Here is a 17822-nt window from a genome sequence, read left to right on the forward strand (position 1 = left end):
AGGGCAGTACAGGAAGTTCTTGACATACAACAGTTCCTTTAATGATTGTTCAAAGTTACAGCAGCACTGAAAAAATCAACTTGTGAAAGTTTTTTTCAAAGTTACGACCTTTGCAGCATCCCCATAGTTATGGGATCAAACTTCAGATGCTTGGCAACTGGTTCATACTTATGACCGTTGCTGTGTCCCAAGATCATGTGATCCCCTTTTGCGACCTTTGGTCACAAAGTCAATGGGGATCCAAGATTCGTTTCGCAACTGGGTTACTAACCAACTTCAATGTTTCACTTAATACCTGTGGCAAGAAAGATGGTAAAATGGGGAAAAACCCACTCAAAAATGTCTCACTTAACAGCATAAATGTTGGGCTCAATTGCGGTAGTTAAGTTGAGGACTGCCTGTATTTCTCATCTTTGGAATCTTTTCAGATGTGGGTGGACTTCAACTTCCAGAATTCCCCAGCCAGTATTCCTACCCAGCCATGGTAACAGCTGTCCACCAATGCCAGACACCCCCTCCCCTCCAGCAGGGTGCGGAACCAAAGACTTGTTCCAGTATTTGAGGATCTGTCACAGAGAGAAAGGGGGGGGGGGGATCAACCTATTTTCCAAGGCACCCAAAGGTCAGAAAAGACCAGAACTTGCTGACAGTGAGAACAATCAACCAGTGGAACAGAAGTTGCCTTTGAAAGTTGTGGGAGCTTTATCCCTGGAAGCTTTCAAGAAGAGACTGGACTGCCAGTTGTCAGAAATGGTGTAGGGTCTCCTGCTTGGACGGGGTAGGCGGGCTGGGCTAGATGACCCACAAGATCCCTTCCACTTGTGCTAATCTCTAGGCGCCACAGCAGAAAAGTCTCTCTTTCTGGGTTTCACCGGATGACACTCTTTCATAATATGGTGCTTCTACTGGTCACTAACAAGTAGTCCTCAACTTATGATCTTTCATGTAACGACAGTTACAATGGCCTTGGAAAAAGTGAATTATGATCCATCCCCAATGTTACGATAGTTGCATCACCCCTGTAGTCACATGATCGCAATTTAGGCACTTGGCTTGTTTCTATAATGATTGTAGTGTCTGGTGGTCACCTTCTGCCACCTTCCCAGCCATCAGGTTCAGTCCTGTGATGACTCCTTTAATGACTGCATTGCTTAGTCACCAAAATTCTGATTCCAACTGTGGCCATATGTTAAGGACTACTTACATTAGGCAGGGACAGAAAGAGAGAGAAGATGATAGTTGGCAAGGCAGTAGATTGTTCATTTTCCAAAATTGATCTTGTGACCACAACTGGCTTATTCCAATAGGAACTCTTAAAAGCCATTCAAGTCCTGGACATTTTCTAGCCCAGGGTCCTGTTTGAAGGAACTTACCCAGGGGTGAAATGCTACCGGTTCGGACTGATTCGACCGAACTGGTAGCAAAAAAATGCTACTGTAGTGAGAGATCCCGGCTGTCTGACTACCAGTTCGAGGGAAGTGGTATTTCCAACGGATCAGCTGTGACACCCGATTTATATTAGCGAGAAAGCATTATTTCCTGCTTTCTAGCTATTCTAAATCGCGTGACACAGCGGATCTCCCACCTGCCCCTGGTCACTGTCCTACATACCTTTGCAGCCGCTCGGTAGCGGGCTTTACCCATCCACCCACCCAGACGTCATCATATCCATTTTTGATGCTCTCCGCATGCGTGGAAGGTCCTGTGCATGAGTGGAGGTGGCGGGTGCGAACCAGTAGCAAAGGTAAGTAGATCTCATCCCTGAACTTACCCACAAGTCCTTTCAGGGGGCTGACACTCCTCATGAGAGACTTCAGGGCTTCATGGACCCCTTTATCGCGCAGCACTATTTTCTGAAACATGATGAGGAAATTCTGGCAAGCAAAGAAAGAGACGCTTTGGGAAATTCTGCAGAAAGGCCCACTGTGGTTGCACAGGCCGCGTTTCGTATGGCACAAATAATCTAGAAGAGTGACAGCTAACTTTTTGTCATTATATGCGGAAAGCGAGCACCTGCGTGTCTGCACCCGTAGTGCAATACGTGCGTGACACCCCGTGCTCTCCCCACCTGCGCATGTTTGCATGACCCCTTGCACTCCCCCCACTCCTGTGCATGTACATGCAACCCAGCGTGTGCCTGACCCTGTTTGGGCCTCCCTGCAGCCTCCTGGGACCAAAGAAGGGCTGCCTGGGGGGGGGGGGGGAAACACCGCCCCCTGCATTCCCCCCAACCCCCATGCATGCGACTTCCATGTGCGGCAGAGACTCAAAAATCAGTTGGCAGGCAAGTGCGCATGCACGGTGGAGCTGAGCTGGGGCAATGGCTCGCACGTCTGCAAAGAGGGCTCTATGCCAGTGATGGCGAACCTGTGGCAGACGGAGCCATTTGTCAGGGCACACAAGGCGCGCGCTGGCCAGCTGAGTTCACCCTTTTTCACCCTCCCCAGGCTCCAGAGGCTTTATAGGAGCCTGGGGAGAGCGAAAAGAGCCTCCCCCCTCCGGAGGCCCAAAAAACCGGCCCTACGGGCAAACAGGAAGTTCAGGAATGGACTTCCTGTTTGCTCGGAGGGTCGTTTTGATTGCTCCGGAGACTTCAGGGAAGCCTCCTGAAGGTCCCTGAAGCCTTCGGAGCGCTCAAAATGATACTCCGAGCAAACCGGAAGTGACTGAAGCCTCCGGAGGGCTTCCGGGGGGGGGGGGAGTGTTCGGAGGCTGTTTTCGCCCTCCCCAGACTCCTATAAGCCTCTGGAGGGCGAACAAAGCATGCAAAAAATGGGGGGAGTGCCTGTAGTGCGCGCATGCGCACTGGGGAAATCACGCATTGCATTATGGGTGCGGCACGCCCGCACACACCCCTACCCTGCACTCCCCTCCCCTTATGGCATGCGAGCCAAAAATGGTTCGCCATTGCTGTTCTATGCCATAGGTTCACCATCATGGATCTAGAAATGAACCCAGGATTTTGCTTGTAGCTGTGTTTTTTTCAACTTTGGCAACAACATTAAAATGTATGGACTTCCAAAGAATGCTGGCTGGGGAATTCTGGGAGTTGAAACCCACAGATCTTAGCATTGCCATTTGTGAACTGGGGCCTGGTTACCTGCAGCTCTTTGACAATCATGAAGCAGAGAAGACGGTCTAACCCGTTGAGACCAAAGGTACCCAAAGTGTTCTGGATCTCGGCCAGTAAGCGATTGTTGGAGACTTCCTGGTGAGTTTTCATATCATACCAAGTGTTAAGTTGGTCAATATAGCAGGCAGACCTGATGGGAAACAGCTAAACGGATAAGCAGCTGCCACTGAAGGAAGGATCTTATCTGTGAGTAAGCTGGCAAGCGTGAACGATCTTTAAGCAGTCAGATATTGAAAAAAGTTAGCCAGACAAGAAACAGGAAGATCTGAAATAGTACCGTGTTTCCCCCAAAATAAGACAGGGTCTCATTTTCTTTTGACCCCTGAAATAAGCGCTTGGCCTTATTTTCAGGGAGGTCTTATTATTTTTGAAGTGCAGGAGGCAGAGAGCGTGGTCACCTCATGGCTGCTGCTGTGTTGCAATATTTTCAGGGAAGGCTTATTTTTTTGGGAGGGGGAGGAGGCTTATTTTACCGCATGCGCTCAAAAGCCCGATTGGGCTTATTATAGGGGGAAGGTCTTATTTTCAGGGAAACAGGGTACAGTGTAGACTCATTAAATTACGCAATTTTTCACACCAAGAGTCAGTTCTGGGCTAAAACCTCTGGAGGGTTGGAATGAAATAATAGTTTTGAGATTTTGACCAGTTCAGGAAGAAGAGTGAGGGGAGAAGGAGGAGGAAGGGGGAGGGAAAGAAAAAGGCGAAAAAGGAGTGGGAGTGGGAGGAGGAGGAAAGGAGGGGCAAGAAGAGCAGAGAGAGGGGAAAGGGAAAGAGGAGGAGGAAGGAGAGGGAAGGAAACAAAAAGGAAAGAAGGAGGGGGAAGAAAGAAAGAAGGAGAAGGAGAGGTAGACTTTTTTCTTCTTGGGTCCTGGTTTTGCATTCTCACTGCTGGGCTTCCCCCAGTAGCAAAGCCCACGGGGGGGGGGGAGAGAGAGAGGGGGGGAGAGGGAGAGAGAGGGAGGGAGAGAGGGGAGGAGGGAGGGAGACAGGAGTGGGTTTCAGGCGGTTCGCGGCGGTCCCCGCGAACCGGTTGGTCGGCGAACCCGGAAGTAAGTAACTTCCGGGAACGCCGAAGGATCCACCCGCCCGCCCGCGTTTCTTACCCGGTTTTGACGAGTTCTGCGCTTCCACGCATGCGCAGAACGCATACAGCGCCTGCGCGATCCTCCAGGAGCAGCTGGAGCATCGCACAGGCGCTAGTACGCATGCGTGCACTGCGCGCGTGCACGAGGACGCCGCCGGCCCCGTTCCAATCGAACCGGTTGGAACGGGGCGAGAAACCCACCCCTGGAGGGAAATTGCCAGTTTCATGAGCCTTAGTGGGAACACATCTGATTGGTTGGTAGTTGCTCCCTCCTCCCCCCCAGCTGGGATATCCTTTTCAGACTGGGCCCTGGGAAATGCACTTCAACAAAGACAATAATGGGTAAATGATACATAGCTGTTTTTTCATCACAAATATAGAACAATTAGCGGGCTTTCAAAAAAGAACCGTCCTGCTGATCACATGCGAAGATGTCAGGAAAAAAAAGCTCATTTTCTATGGGGATATACATATTAATGTAGTCCTGCTTACTTTGGGTCAGTGATTCTCAGAATTTCTCTGCAGAGGCGACCAATAAAAGTAACAGATTCATCCGTCGGTGCAAATTTGGGTATCGGAATATGGGTGGATTGGTAGATGCTTTGCCAGTCTTGGATCTGAAAGACACACAAAGTGAAATCATTCTCAGCTTTCTCTGACTATACATGTAATTGCCTTGTTTCCAAACCAATCAGGCTGTGAAGATTCCAAAGGATGACCTAATTAGTTTACGAGCCTCGAGACAAAGTTCAAAAGAAATCCATTCATTTATTAGGATCAACATTTTGGCATGTTCTTCTGTGGAGCCGAAACTGATTGTTGCTTAATTGCGTTTGAACTTTACCCCCTGTATCCCCTCTCTTCTGTCTGTGTCATAAATCACATTCACCAACAAGATGCTACAGCAGGCTATGAGAATATGCATTTCACACACCAGCTGTGGGAATATGAGATCTGACTCTGGCCAAAGGTATAAATGGAATTCTACTCCCTTTTTCTATGTCTACTTGATAGTAGTCATGGAAACGCTTTACATGTTGACACAGGCTGTTTTTCAAGATCACAGTAGCCCTGAGTGTTGTCTCTCGGTGCTGTTGGTTTAAGGCTCACTGGTGCCCTGAGAACTGACAAATCTTGGTGCCTCCCTCCTTTGTACATACTGTACAAATCTTCATTAGTTTTTTTTTCCTTTCTCAACCTTGTAGTGCCCCCTTGGGCCCGGTGCCTTAAGCACGTTCTTACTCTGCTTAATGGTTAATGCACCCCTGGTTTCAGGGTTCTTGATGGCTGGTCTCAGTCTGTCCACATCATCAGCAGGTAGTCCTCGGCTTATGACTGGTCACCCAGTGACTGTTTGAAATTTTGACAGACCTCCTCCCCCCTCCCTAGGCACTTACAACCTGGTTCCGAATTTCCGCTCTTCCCCCATGTCCATGTGACTGCCATTTTTTATGCATTTGCCAGAAACCAGCATTCCAATACTTCCAATTTTAGGCAAAAACAAACAATGGTTTGCTTAACAGCAGGATTCACTTAATGACAGAGGCCGCCTTACAACCACTTCGTTTGCATTTGGATTGTGTAACCCTACCCTATTTGTACCCAACACCTATCATTAAGTGTTGTACTTTATGATTTGTGACGCATCTATCTTTTATGTACACCGAGAGCATATGCACCAAAGACATACTCCTTGTGTGTCCAATCACACTTGGCCAATAAAAAATTCTATTCTATACTAAAATACAGCATTTGAAGTGAAGACCGCTTCTAAATTTTGTGCCTGAAGTGGAAAAGGATGAAACTTTGATTTGGGGTTTTACCAATTAGACTGACAGATCCTGATAGAAACGGCTAGTTTACATTATTGTGAAAAAGCAAAAAGTTGTGATTTGATGTTAATGCCTTACTTTACCGCAAGAGAGTAGGAAGTCAATGCTACTTTTTCTTTTTCCTAATCCTTCCTCACTTTTCTCCCCCACTTTCCTCCCCATTGTTTTCCTATTTACTTTTGTATTTTGTTATCTTAGATCTCAATAAAAAAAAAATGTTAAAGGAAAACACAGCATTTGAAGTGAGTGAAACAATGCTAGTGCAATGAATACGGGGACCGGATTAACACATCATGCTAAACTTTAGCCTGTTCGACCGTGGTCTGCTGACTAAACCACATTTGGCCGGGCTCACACAACACATTAAAGTGAACTAAATAAGCAAACAATGTCTTAAGTGAAATGTGTGAATTCAATCCCAATAATTTCTTGTGGCAGAATGGTTTTACTCTCTCCTTCTGCCCAGTTTTCTGTGAAGAAGGTTGGGGAGATGCTTACAGCCAGCAGAGTGTTTCCTCAAGTATTTTTGGAGTTGAAATGGTGGGAAAATTCAGAAGACACTCGGACTCTGAATAAGCAGCATTAAGAATAACCCAGTAACTTCATTTGTGGGCGCCTTGGTGCTCTCTGAGCTTGACTGTTTCCTTGCAGACGCTTCATTACCTGATTAGGTAACATCATCAGTGCTAGAAGGGAGTGGGGTTCTCTCTCGGCAAACCACCTGTATATAAACAGGCAGCAAACCCCACTGCCTTCTAACACTGATGATGGTACCTAGTTAGGCAATGAAGCGTCTGCAAGAAAACAGGCTCAGAGAGCATCAAGGACACTGTAGCACAATCCTGAATTACAAATGTTTTTTTTTCTAAATGTTTAATACCTTTGTCCTTAAGAAGTTGTTGCATTCCTGCTCCACGTTGTAATTAATAATTCGGGAGACTTCCTCCTGCCAGATCTTTAATCCACATATGTTGACATAGTCCTGGATGTACTCAAAGGAACGGTGGAATCCATCCATAGTGGCTGCCATATCTTTCAATCTGGGCATGAGCTCGCTGGACTGGGAAAGGGGAAGATCAAAAGAGCAGTCAAAAGGATAGCCTTCCGAGGTGGGTGAAATAAGGACCCAGACTGTGGGGGTGATATGCTGACTCTGTAAACCACTTAGAGAGGGCTGAAAGCCCTATGAAGCGGTATATAAGTCTAACTGCTATTGCTATTACTATTAAATTTGTTGTTTCTTCATTGAAGGATGTCTACAGAAGGGCAGGTTTAGGAAACCTGCAATGGGAGATGCTAAGAAAGGATTGTGGGCTTCAATAGTTGCAGCTGTCATTTTGATTACTTTAACCCCTTGGCACCCATGAGATAATCCTCAACCTATAGCCATTCATTTAGCGACTGTTCAAAGTTACAATGGAATTGGAGAAAGTGACTTACAATCGGTCTTCACATTTATTACTGTTGCAGCATCCTTACCATCCTGTGATCAAAATTTGGGCATTTATTTAATCATGGTTTCAATGTCCCAGGGTCATGTGATCGCGATTTGCAACCTTGGGAGTCCTCCTGGACCCACAGCTGACTTTAGAACACCATCTGTCGGCTGTGACCAGGGGGACCTTTGCCCAGGTCCGCCTGGTGCACCAATTGCGACCCTACCTGGACCGGGAGGCCCTTCAGACAGTTACTCACGCCCTTGTGACCTCAAGACTGGATTATTGTAATGCGTTCTACATGGGGCTGCCCTTGAAGAGTGTTCGAAGACTCCAATTAGTCCAGAATGCAGCCGCCCGAGCGATTGTGGGTGCACCAAGGTACACCCACGTTACACCTATCCTCCGCGAGCTGCACTGGCTACCTATTAGTCTCCGAATCCGCTTCAAGGTGCTGGTTGCTACCTATAAAGCCCTACATGGCATCGGACCTGGGTACCTGAGAGACCGCCTCCTGCCGATTACCTCTCTCAGACCAATTAGATCGCACAGGTTAGGTCTCCTCCGGATTCCATCTGCCAGCCAATGTCGGCTGGCGACTCCCCGGGGGAGAGCCTTCTCTGTTGCAGCTCCGGCCCTCTGGAACGAGCTCCCTGTTGAGATCCAGACCCTTACTACCCTCCCGGTCTTCCGCAAAGCCACCAAGTCCTGGCTGTTCCAGCAGGCTGGGGGGGGGGGGGGGGGGCTGAGAAGCATTTACCTCCACGGAAATTGTGAATGTTGGTTTTGTTTTTAATATGTTGTCTTTGTCTCATTTTCCCCCTTTCCCTTGTCTTTTGTGAGCCGCCCGGAGTCCTCCGGGAGTGGGCGGCATACAAGACAAATAAACAAACAAACAAACAAACAAACAAACAAACAAACCTTTCCAGCTAGCTTAAGACAAGCAAAATCAATACAAGAAGCCAAATCCACTTAACAATCTCACAATTCACTTAACAACAGGCAGTGATCTGCTTAGCAATCATGGCAAAATAGGTTGTAAAATCAAGCACAACTTACTTAACCACCGCTATGGCTAGGAATGGAAATTCAGTCCCAACCGTGGTCGTAAGTTGAGGACTACCTGTAGATGCTACTATTCCAGAATATCCTCCTCCAGCTCTTTTCCCGGAAACCTTCACCCTCCCTTCCAAGGAGAAACTATTTCACCATTACAAGGTAGAGATAAGGAAAGGCTGCTTGGTTGCTCTGGCTCCAAGTATTTTTAAAATGTATTTGCAAGCTGGAACACCCCTGTTTCACCACCTTTTTCGAGAATAGAATAGAGTGGAATAGAATAGAATAAAATTAGAATAGAATAGGATACAATATATCCTATAGAATACAATAGAATAGGAATAGAACAGAATAAGCAACAGAATAAAATAGAATAGGAATAGAACAGAACAGAATAGAACAGAACAGAACAGAATAGGAACAGAACAGAATAGAAATAGAACAGAATAAAATAGAATAGGAACAGAATAAAATAGAACAGAATAGGAATAGAATGGAATAGGAATAGAACAGAACAGAATAGGAACAGAATAAAATAGAATAGGAATAGAACAGAATAGAATAGGAATAGAACAGAACAGAATAGGAATAGAATAAAACAGAATAGAATAGGAATAGAACAAAACAGAACAGAATAGGAATAGAATAAAACAGAATAGAACAGAATAGGAATAGAATAGAACAGAATAGGAATAGAATAAAACAGAATAGAATAGAATAGGAATAGAATAGGAATAGAACAGAATAGAATAGAATCAGAATAGAATAGGAATAGAATCAGAATAGAATAGGAATAGAATAGGATAGTAATAGAATGGAACTGAACTGAACAGAAAGAAATAGAACAGAATAAAGTTGGAAGGGACCTTGGAGGTCTTCTAGTCCACTCCCTGCTCAGACAGGAAACCCTACACCACTTCAGACAAATGGTTATCCAATCTCTTCTTAAAAACTTCCAGTGTTGGAGCATTCACAACTTCTGGAGGCAAGCTGTTCCACTGATTAATTGTTCTATCAGGAAATTCCTCCTTAGTTCTAAGTTGCTTCTCTCCTTGATTAGTTTCCACCCATTGCTTCTTGTCCTGCCCTCAGGTGCTTTGGAGAATAAGAATTGCCCATAAACCCAAAATATAATGTGAGATTGTGTAATGTGTGAAACCACTCTTTCATGAAGCTGTAGGGAGATGACTTGAAGCACTGAGTTTCTAAAAGGGAAACAAGGAAGGACGGGAATTTTACGGTAACTGATAGTACAAGGACTAGGCTAAATGAATGTAGGTCAACTGAAAAAGAGAGGAAATTGGAACTAGATCCCCTTGTACCTTAGCTCTAGGGTTGAAGGTGAGTCCTCGGTGTAGGGCAAAAGCCACACGTTTGACCAGTTCCTTTCTAATTCCATCTTCAAGCAACTGTTTGGGGTCAACCTAGAAAACCCACAGAAGAGGGAAATCAAAATGTGCAAGTACATTTTCTTCATGTGCCTTTCTATTTACTGGATACGTCTTTCCTACTCTCTATTGAATACTTTTATCTCTATAAGCCGAGGTGGCACAGTGGTTAGAGTGCAGAACTGCAGGCTACTTCTGCTGACTGTCTGCTTCCTGAACTGCAATTTATTTGGCAGTTCAAATCTCACCAAGCTCAAGGTTGACTCAGCCTTTCCTCCTTCCGAGGTGGGTAAAATGAGGACCCAAATTGTTGGTGGCAATAGGCTGACTTTGTAAACCGCTTAGAGAGGGCTATAAAGGCATTGTAAAGCGGTATATAAATCTAAGTGCTATTGCTATCTTGAGAAAGATAAGATCATCTCCAAAACAGGAAACCTTTGTAGAACAGCTACATGCTCAGTATTCTGGTAGTAGATGTCCTTTGATGTCTTTTTCACCCTATTCTGTTGATCATGGAGGACTTATGAAGGCCCCTTTGAAGATTATGGGGTAACAGTAACTGCAGGGTTCTAGTCCAGGAAGTCACTGGGAGTCAACACTGATTTGAAGAAACATACATGCACACAAATAGCCCTTGAAAAATGGCCTTCAAACTACTATTCCTTCAGGTGATGTTACTGTGTTATTTTCACCAAGGTGGCGCAGTGGTTAAATACAGCACTGCAGGCTACTTCAGCTGACTGCAGTTCTGCAGTTCGGCTGTTCAAATCTCACCGGCTCAAGGTTGACTCAGCCTTCCATCCTTCCGAGGTGGGTAAAATGAGAAACCAGATTGTTGTTGGGGGCAATATGCTGAAAGCCCTATGAAGCGGTATATAAGTCTAACTGCTATTGCTATTGCTATTGCTACATGGCCTCGACCTATCCCCAAATTCATGAAACCTAACTTCAGGGATCTGGATTTTTTTTGTTGTCCACTCCAATGGAAAACCTTACCTTGATGATGCCAACCAATGTTGTTTTCATCATCAGGATGCCTTCCGTGAAAATGGAGATGGCGTGTGTAAGCTTGGCAACCTTCAAGGAAAGAGAGGTTGGTTAGAAGGAATTTCCAGAGCATCGGGGTGGTGAAAAAAAGACATCATTGATAAGGAAGCTATTTTCTTCTTTTACCACATGGACTTTTTCTCCTTATCCCAAAGGTGCTTTTTCAAGAGGCAACTGGACTTTCTGGTTTTTCTCAGGAGACGTTTTGCTTCTCGTTCAAGAAGCTTCTTCAGTTCTTCTTCAGAGCTGAAGAAGCATCTTGGATAAGAAGCGAAACTTCTTCAGAGAAAAACCAAAACAAAATCCAGTTGTCTCTTGAAAAAGCACTTTGGGACAACTATGACCCGAATGACTAACAATCTCCATAGAGATTTCTTCTCTTTAGTTTCCTGTTTTAAATAACATGTCCAACTGTCACTTCCTTATGAGAAGAGGGACAGAAACAAGCTTTCAATTTTCCTGATAAATATTCATTCTTTATTACAAATGATTTACTACAGATGATATACTGTTCTGACCCACGTCGTTCCACACCAAAGCACACTCCAAGCCAGAGATAAATTACGGCATTTAATTAACAATCAGGTCATTGGCAGCAACCTGGCACAGACAAGCTTGGGCAGCAATAAACACAGATAAGGCTTGGCAGCAATCCAGCCTGCCAAGCTCATACAATGTTCTCCAACATCCTGTGTTGACCTGCAAAGAGGGGCGTGTGCACAAGTAGACTTTTTATAGTCTGGAGAGGAGCCTAATGACCACCAGCTGAGTGCAATTACCTCCTGTAATCCTCCAGAGCCGACTCAGAGGGCCCCTCGCTGTCGGAGTCTGGTGGCAGCTCCAACGGCTCCTGCTGGGCCACAACAATATACTACCATCATCTACAGAGATTCTCAACCATCCAGGTCATGTTTGTCCCAAAAGGTCTTTTTTTTAAAAAAAAAAGACAGCTGGACTTTGAGTTTATTTTCTTTGAAAACATTTTGCTTCTCCTCCAAAAAGCTTCTTCAATTCATTTTCAAAGAAAAAAAATCAAGAAATCTGGATGATTGAGAATCTCTATAGATGATGATTTGCTATCTAACATTGTTCTACCACCATTTACAATCAACAAAACAGATCAGCGTCTTCATTTTATTTGGGATATAGAAGGGTATGTGGGTGAAGGTGTATATTGCATGGTGAATGTTATATATATGTGTGTGTGTGTGTGTGTGTGTGTGTGTGTGTGTGTGTGTGTGTTGTATTTGTGCTGATAAATAAAGATGTCTGCCTAGTATGTAATATAGCCCAGGTTCAAATCCCAATAAGGGTATGGCTAGCTGATGAGAGTTAAATAGCTTGAAATAGATCTATACTAGTCTCCCTTTATTTATTTATCAACACAAATACAACAAAATGTAACAAAAAGGCAACAGTAAAAATATTGGGTTTCTGCCTGGATGGTCTCTTGTGACGAGCCGAAGGACAGAGAATGGAAGTAGTGATCTTCCTCCCATATTTGGGCATACTGGGGGTTGTAAAAAATGTAATATATATATATAAAGTCATAACCCCTGGTATGCCCCAATTATGGGAGGAAGCTAACTGCCTTTATTTATTTATCAGCACAAATAAAACATATACATATACATATACATATATATGTGTGTGTGTGTGTGTATGTGTGTGTGTATTTATACAGCTTCAGCTTCAGCGTAATCTTAACTCTAACCCAGATCTCCATCCTTCCTGGAAAGTTTCCCTGCCTCTAAAAGCTGGTTATTGGATACAAAACTGAGATAAATCAATGATCTGATTCTGAAAATGAGAGCTTATTCATGCATATAGCTCTAATAAAAGCTGCAGTTAAAGTCCTAATTCTCCCATTCCTTGATCTAAAATGAAAACTTTCATTTGCACCCATAAAATGCTTTCTGGTGTGGATAGTACCAATAAAGGAGAATATCTGTAGCTCACGACTGAAACGAGGGATCCTTGGTGCTCTCTGAGCTTGGTTGTTTTCTTCAAGAAAACAACCAGAGAGTGGCAAAGGTCCCTCATGGTCTGGATGGTTTAATGCAGTGGTAGTCAACCTGGTCCCTACTGCCCACTAGTGGGCGTTCCAGCTTTCATGGTGGGCGGTAGGGGTTTTGTCTGATATTGAAGCACTTTCCTTTTTTTAAATTTCATTGACTTTAAAAAAAAAATTCATAGCATTATTTAAAAACATTTTCATTAGGTTTTCATAAAATCACCATTACTGTGGAACCGGTGGGCGGTTAGAAAATTTTACTACTAACAGAGACACCAAAGTGGGCGGTAGGTATAAAAAGGTTGACTACCCCTGGTTTAATGAAATCTTAGGAAAAATAATGGGCATTGGCTATGTCCATCATGTCCTACTACTTGAAGGCATCTGGCTGGCTTTGGTGACAAACAAATGTGAGCATGAGTCTGTAAAATCCATACCAATTCCAGAAGTGCTCCCAACCTCTCTAACCCTATGAGTTTTGATGCACCTCGTAGCGTGGTCCAAGTTGAGCATAATCTCGCAGCTTGTCCTTGTCTAAGCGAGTTGGCGCCTCAATGATGTCATGTGTCTGCAGTTTTATAATCTTCAGGAGAGAAGTGAACATGCTTTCCGGAATGATCTGTAAAACCTTTTCTCCAAAAACAAAATAAAACAAATGCAAAAATATTGATTAGTGAAGCAGTCACCAACTGGTAGTCCGTGCACCATTGGTGGCCCATGAGAAAAATGTTGGTGGTCCTCAGAAAGATTATTTGCATTTTTTATATTGCACTAAATCAGGGGTCCTAAAACTAGGGCCCCTGGGACGGATACATGCAATGAACGCTTGTGTTGCTGCAGAGTCTCTCCCCCTTTCGTGGTCTTTTTGTGCGGGTTGGAGGGGGGGGAGAAATTCTAACTTGGGGTCTGCTTCAGCCTCCTGGTGTGGGGCTTTGGGTGAAGGCTGGAGGGAAGCACCACTAGTGGCAAAGAGCCGGAGGACCTCGTTCCAATGGGATTGCATCATGGCCTGGAACTGGCTGACCATCTCAGCCCGCTGAGCCTCCAGGCGCCGGTACCTGGCCTTGCACTCCTGCAGATCTTCCCTCTGCTTGGAAAGTCTATGCTCATAGTCATCAGTGAGGTGCTTCTGCTGAGCCTCCTTCTTGGTCAGATCCAATTTGAAATGAGCCAGCTGTTTTGCCGATTCTTTCTCATGGTGGCTGCTTAGCTCCAGCAACTGCTTCCTAAGGAGCCTGGGCGGGCAGGCAGGCAAAAAGTGGCTGGGGGGGGGGGGGAAGGTGAGTAGAGGCTGGGCGAGGTGCCCCTTGATGCGAGTTACATCAAGTTGGCCACGCCCACCCAGTCACATGACCACCTTGCCACGCTCACCCAGCTCGTCATTAGGCGATTATGTTAGCGGTCAGTGGGATTTAAAATTATGAAATTAGTGGTCCCTGAGGTTCGAAAGGTTGGTGATCCCTGCTTTAAAGGGTGTGACACCCCTCTAGTTTTTAGCATGACAGTGAAGCATCTCCCTGAAGCATCACATGAAGAGAGATCTGAATTAGCAGATCTTTTGTTAGTTGCCAGTAAAGCCTTTTTCATCTTTTATTTGGAGGTGGGGAGGCATAAATCCCTTTTCTGCGTGCCATTGTAATTTAAAACAGTCGCTGAACAAACGGTCATTAAGTGAGGATTACTTGTGCACCAAACTGGCTTTCTAGCAAACACATAGATAGTGAATGCCTCCACCTGTTTACTGGACCCGTGTCCCTCCTGGCTGGTCTCGACCAGCAGGGAGGTGACACGTGGCTGGCTCCAGAGGATTGCTAACACCTCTCTTCTGGAGGGATCCTTTCCACATCCCCTAAAGGATGCAGTGGTGAGACCCCTCCTCAAGAAACCATCCTTGTATCCAGCCATTTTAAACAACTATCGCCCAGTCTCCCACCTCCCGTTCGTAGGGGAGGTTGTCAAGAAGAAACAACACTATAGGGCACTGCACACCAGAACAACTAGACACAAGGACAATTTTTTCCCCAAATGCCATCACTCTGCTTAACAACTAATTCCCACAACAATGTCAAATTATTTATTAAGACTGTATTACTATTCTTCTTCTCATCCTTCCTAGTATCTATCTCTTCCCATTTATGACTATAAACCATGTTGCTTGTATCTTTACAATTTATATTGTTTTTATTTGTTTCCTAGTACAATCTGATAGCTTATTAGTAACCTTGACTATCACTAAGTGTTGTATCTTTTTATTCTTGATGAATGCATTTTATTCTCCTTATGTACACTAAGAGCATAATGCACCAAAGACAAATTCCTCGTGTCTCCAATCACACTTGGCCAAAAAAGAATTCTACTGTTTGCTATTGTTTATCCAGAATAGTATAGGAGCAGGGTGTTGGGACTAGAAGACCTCCAAGGTCCCTTCCAACTCTCTTATTCTATATTCTGGTTGAGAAACAATGGCTTACTGTAAAGTTCTTCCAGATGGGAACTCTTAAAAATGGTTTTCCCAGTTTGTAACGGGGGAGAAAATGTTCCCCCAAAATGATATTGCTCACCTTTCTCACATAGGACACCAGTTCTCCAGAATAGTACTGTGATACACTGAGAAGATCAGGACTGTTTGCTTGATTGATGCGAAGAAGTGGCATGTCAAGAGCTGAAGCCAGCTGGCAGCAAATGAGAGAGAGATGTCAGTAAGATTCCCAAATATACTTCAGTTTATAATATAGTTTTTCTTGCTTAAGTAGCTTAATGCAGTGAGTGAATCTAGGCACTGTGCCTTATAAATCATGGTTTATGGCAGAAACCGGAAGCATCACAGTGAGATTTTGAGGATGTATGTTGCTTACAGCAAAACAGACCAACAGATGAAATGTGAAATGGCAACCTGGTATAACTTTGAAGATAATTTTAATTAAGAGACGAAGATGAAATGTTAAAGAGTGGGATGGGGAATTTGGTTTGGTTTGGTTTGATTGGACTTATATGCCGCCCTTCTCCCAAAGGACTCAGAGCAGCGTACAACATAAAAACACATATGACAAAAGTTAAAAAAGATTAAATAGGAAATCCAATAACCTTCAATTGACAATTTAAATCAAATTTAGGATAAAATTAAAACTAACAATTTAAAATTAATAATGTAATTTATTCTATTCAGGCCCGGCCGGCTTGCTGAAAAAGCCAACTTTTTAGGGCACGCCGGAAGGATCGGAGGTCGGGGATTATGCGAAGCTCCGGGGGCAGCTCATTCCAAAGGGAAGGCGCTCCCACAGAGAAGGCTCTCCCCCTGGAGGTTGCCAGCCGACACTGCCTGGCTGACGGCACCCTGAGGAGGCCAACTCTGTGGGATCGTACTGGACGGTGGGAGGCTAATTTAAGAAACATATTTAGAAATAGAGTTGATGTTATTGTAAGAGATTAGAAGTTAAGGGCGATTAGTAATATGGTTTATGTACTAAGAACAAAATAAGTTTAAGATTAAAAAATATGGAAAGAGAATATGGCTGAAATTGGAAACAGAGATGTGATGTAAGATGGATTATGTATATGAGAGGATGTAAAAGAAAAGATCCGGACAACACTTTGTTCATAAAATATGTAAAAATGTGCAATAAAAAATAAAAAAAAACATTAAAAAAATCATAGTTTGTGGCTTAGTCTATTATAGCCAGCTGAAGCTTATTTAAAAAAAATGTGGCTGAGCAAGCTTTGTCTTTGGTGTGTAAACTGAGCCTCACACTTCCGCGTGTGAGAGTGCAAATAATGATTATATAAGTGGAAAGTGTTTTGAATCAAGTAGACCCTTAGTTATTTTTCAAAGCTTAATTCCATTCTGGAAATACGCGCAAATAAAATGGATCAGTTCTTTTATGATCTTGGAAATCCAATTTGTAAACTTGAGACAAAGGATTTGAGGAGGGGAGAAAAGTGACCCCCCCCCTCCAAAAGCCATAAAGGATTCCCAACCTGACCTCCCAAAAGCTGGAGTTGTTGTACTATTAGATCAAGGATTAGCAACCAATGGCTCTGGAGCCGCATGTGGCTCTTTCATCTCTCTACTGCGGCTCCCTGTTGCCAGTCGGCGCCACAATTGATAGGGCTTTCAGTTAGGACAGGTAGAGGAAAAAGGACGCCATGCTAGGAAGAGACTCTATGGTGGGGGAACTGGATTTTCGGTCAGCTCCAGAATTAAATGGGGGACTTCTGTTTAGGACCTTTGTGGCTCTTTGAGTGTTTAAGGTTGCCGACCCCTGTGTTAGATTAACCAACTCACCTTTAAAAAGGTGGCCCGGAGTTTGGTTACCATGGATGGACTGACTCTTATACTTTCCTGCATGATAGAGGTGAAACTGGAAAGGGAAGGCAGGGAAGAAGAAATAAAGTCATGATCAGTGAAACCAATATTCCAGGACATAGGGGTGAGAAAATATTTTTTTGGCCCTCTGACAATTGCCAAAAATGAGTGGTGTGGTTTTCCGCTATGCTTAGGAAGATGCACACAAAAATTAGTGTAAGGACTAAAACAGCCATAGCATGCTTAAGATTTAAATGGCCAATGGTTCATATTTATGATACAATTTGATCACTTTTTGCAACCTTCTGACAAACAAAGTGGATGGGGAAGCCGACTCGCTTAACAACTGTGTTAATAACTCAATAATGGCAACGATTCACTTAACAACAGTGGCAAGAAAGGTCGTAAAAATGGAACAAAACTCACTTAACAACATACCGTATTTTTCAGCGTATAAGACACACCTTTTTCCCTCAAAAAAGAGGGTGAAAATCTGGGTGCATCTTATACACTGAACACAGCATTTTTG

General features: G+C 44.1%; 1 protein-coding gene across 2 annotated transcripts in view; it reads right to left on the reverse strand.

The window, feature by feature from the left end:
- The window catches only part of WASHC5 (WASH complex subunit 5), a 47639-nt gene that overhangs the window by 11355 nt on the left and 18462 nt on the right, over window positions 1-17822 (reverse strand). For both annotated transcript variants that reach the window (XM_032222819.1, XM_032222820.1), the window contains exons 14-22: window positions 17273-17348; window positions 15552-15662; window positions 13478-13618; window positions 10926-11006; window positions 9864-9965; window positions 6930-7109; window positions 4710-4834; window positions 3101-3263; window positions 1772-1874 (exon numbers count right to left, since the gene is read on the reverse strand). In XM_032222819.1, the coding sequence (XP_032078710.1) occupies window positions 1772-1874; window positions 3101-3263; window positions 4710-4834; window positions 6930-7109; window positions 9864-9965; window positions 10926-11006; window positions 13478-13618; window positions 15552-15662; window positions 17273-17348 (1082 nt within the window). The remainder of the gene's footprint in view (window positions 1-1771; window positions 1875-3100; window positions 3264-4709; window positions 4835-6929; window positions 7110-9863; window positions 9966-10925; window positions 11007-13477; window positions 13619-15551; window positions 15663-17272; window positions 17349-17822) is intronic.

Source organism: Thamnophis elegans, chromosome 8 (assembly GCF_009769535.1).
Source record: "Thamnophis elegans isolate rThaEle1 chromosome 8, rThaEle1.pri, whole genome shotgun sequence".
Lineage (NCBI taxonomy): Eukaryota > Metazoa > Chordata > Lepidosauria > Squamata > Colubridae > Thamnophis > Thamnophis elegans.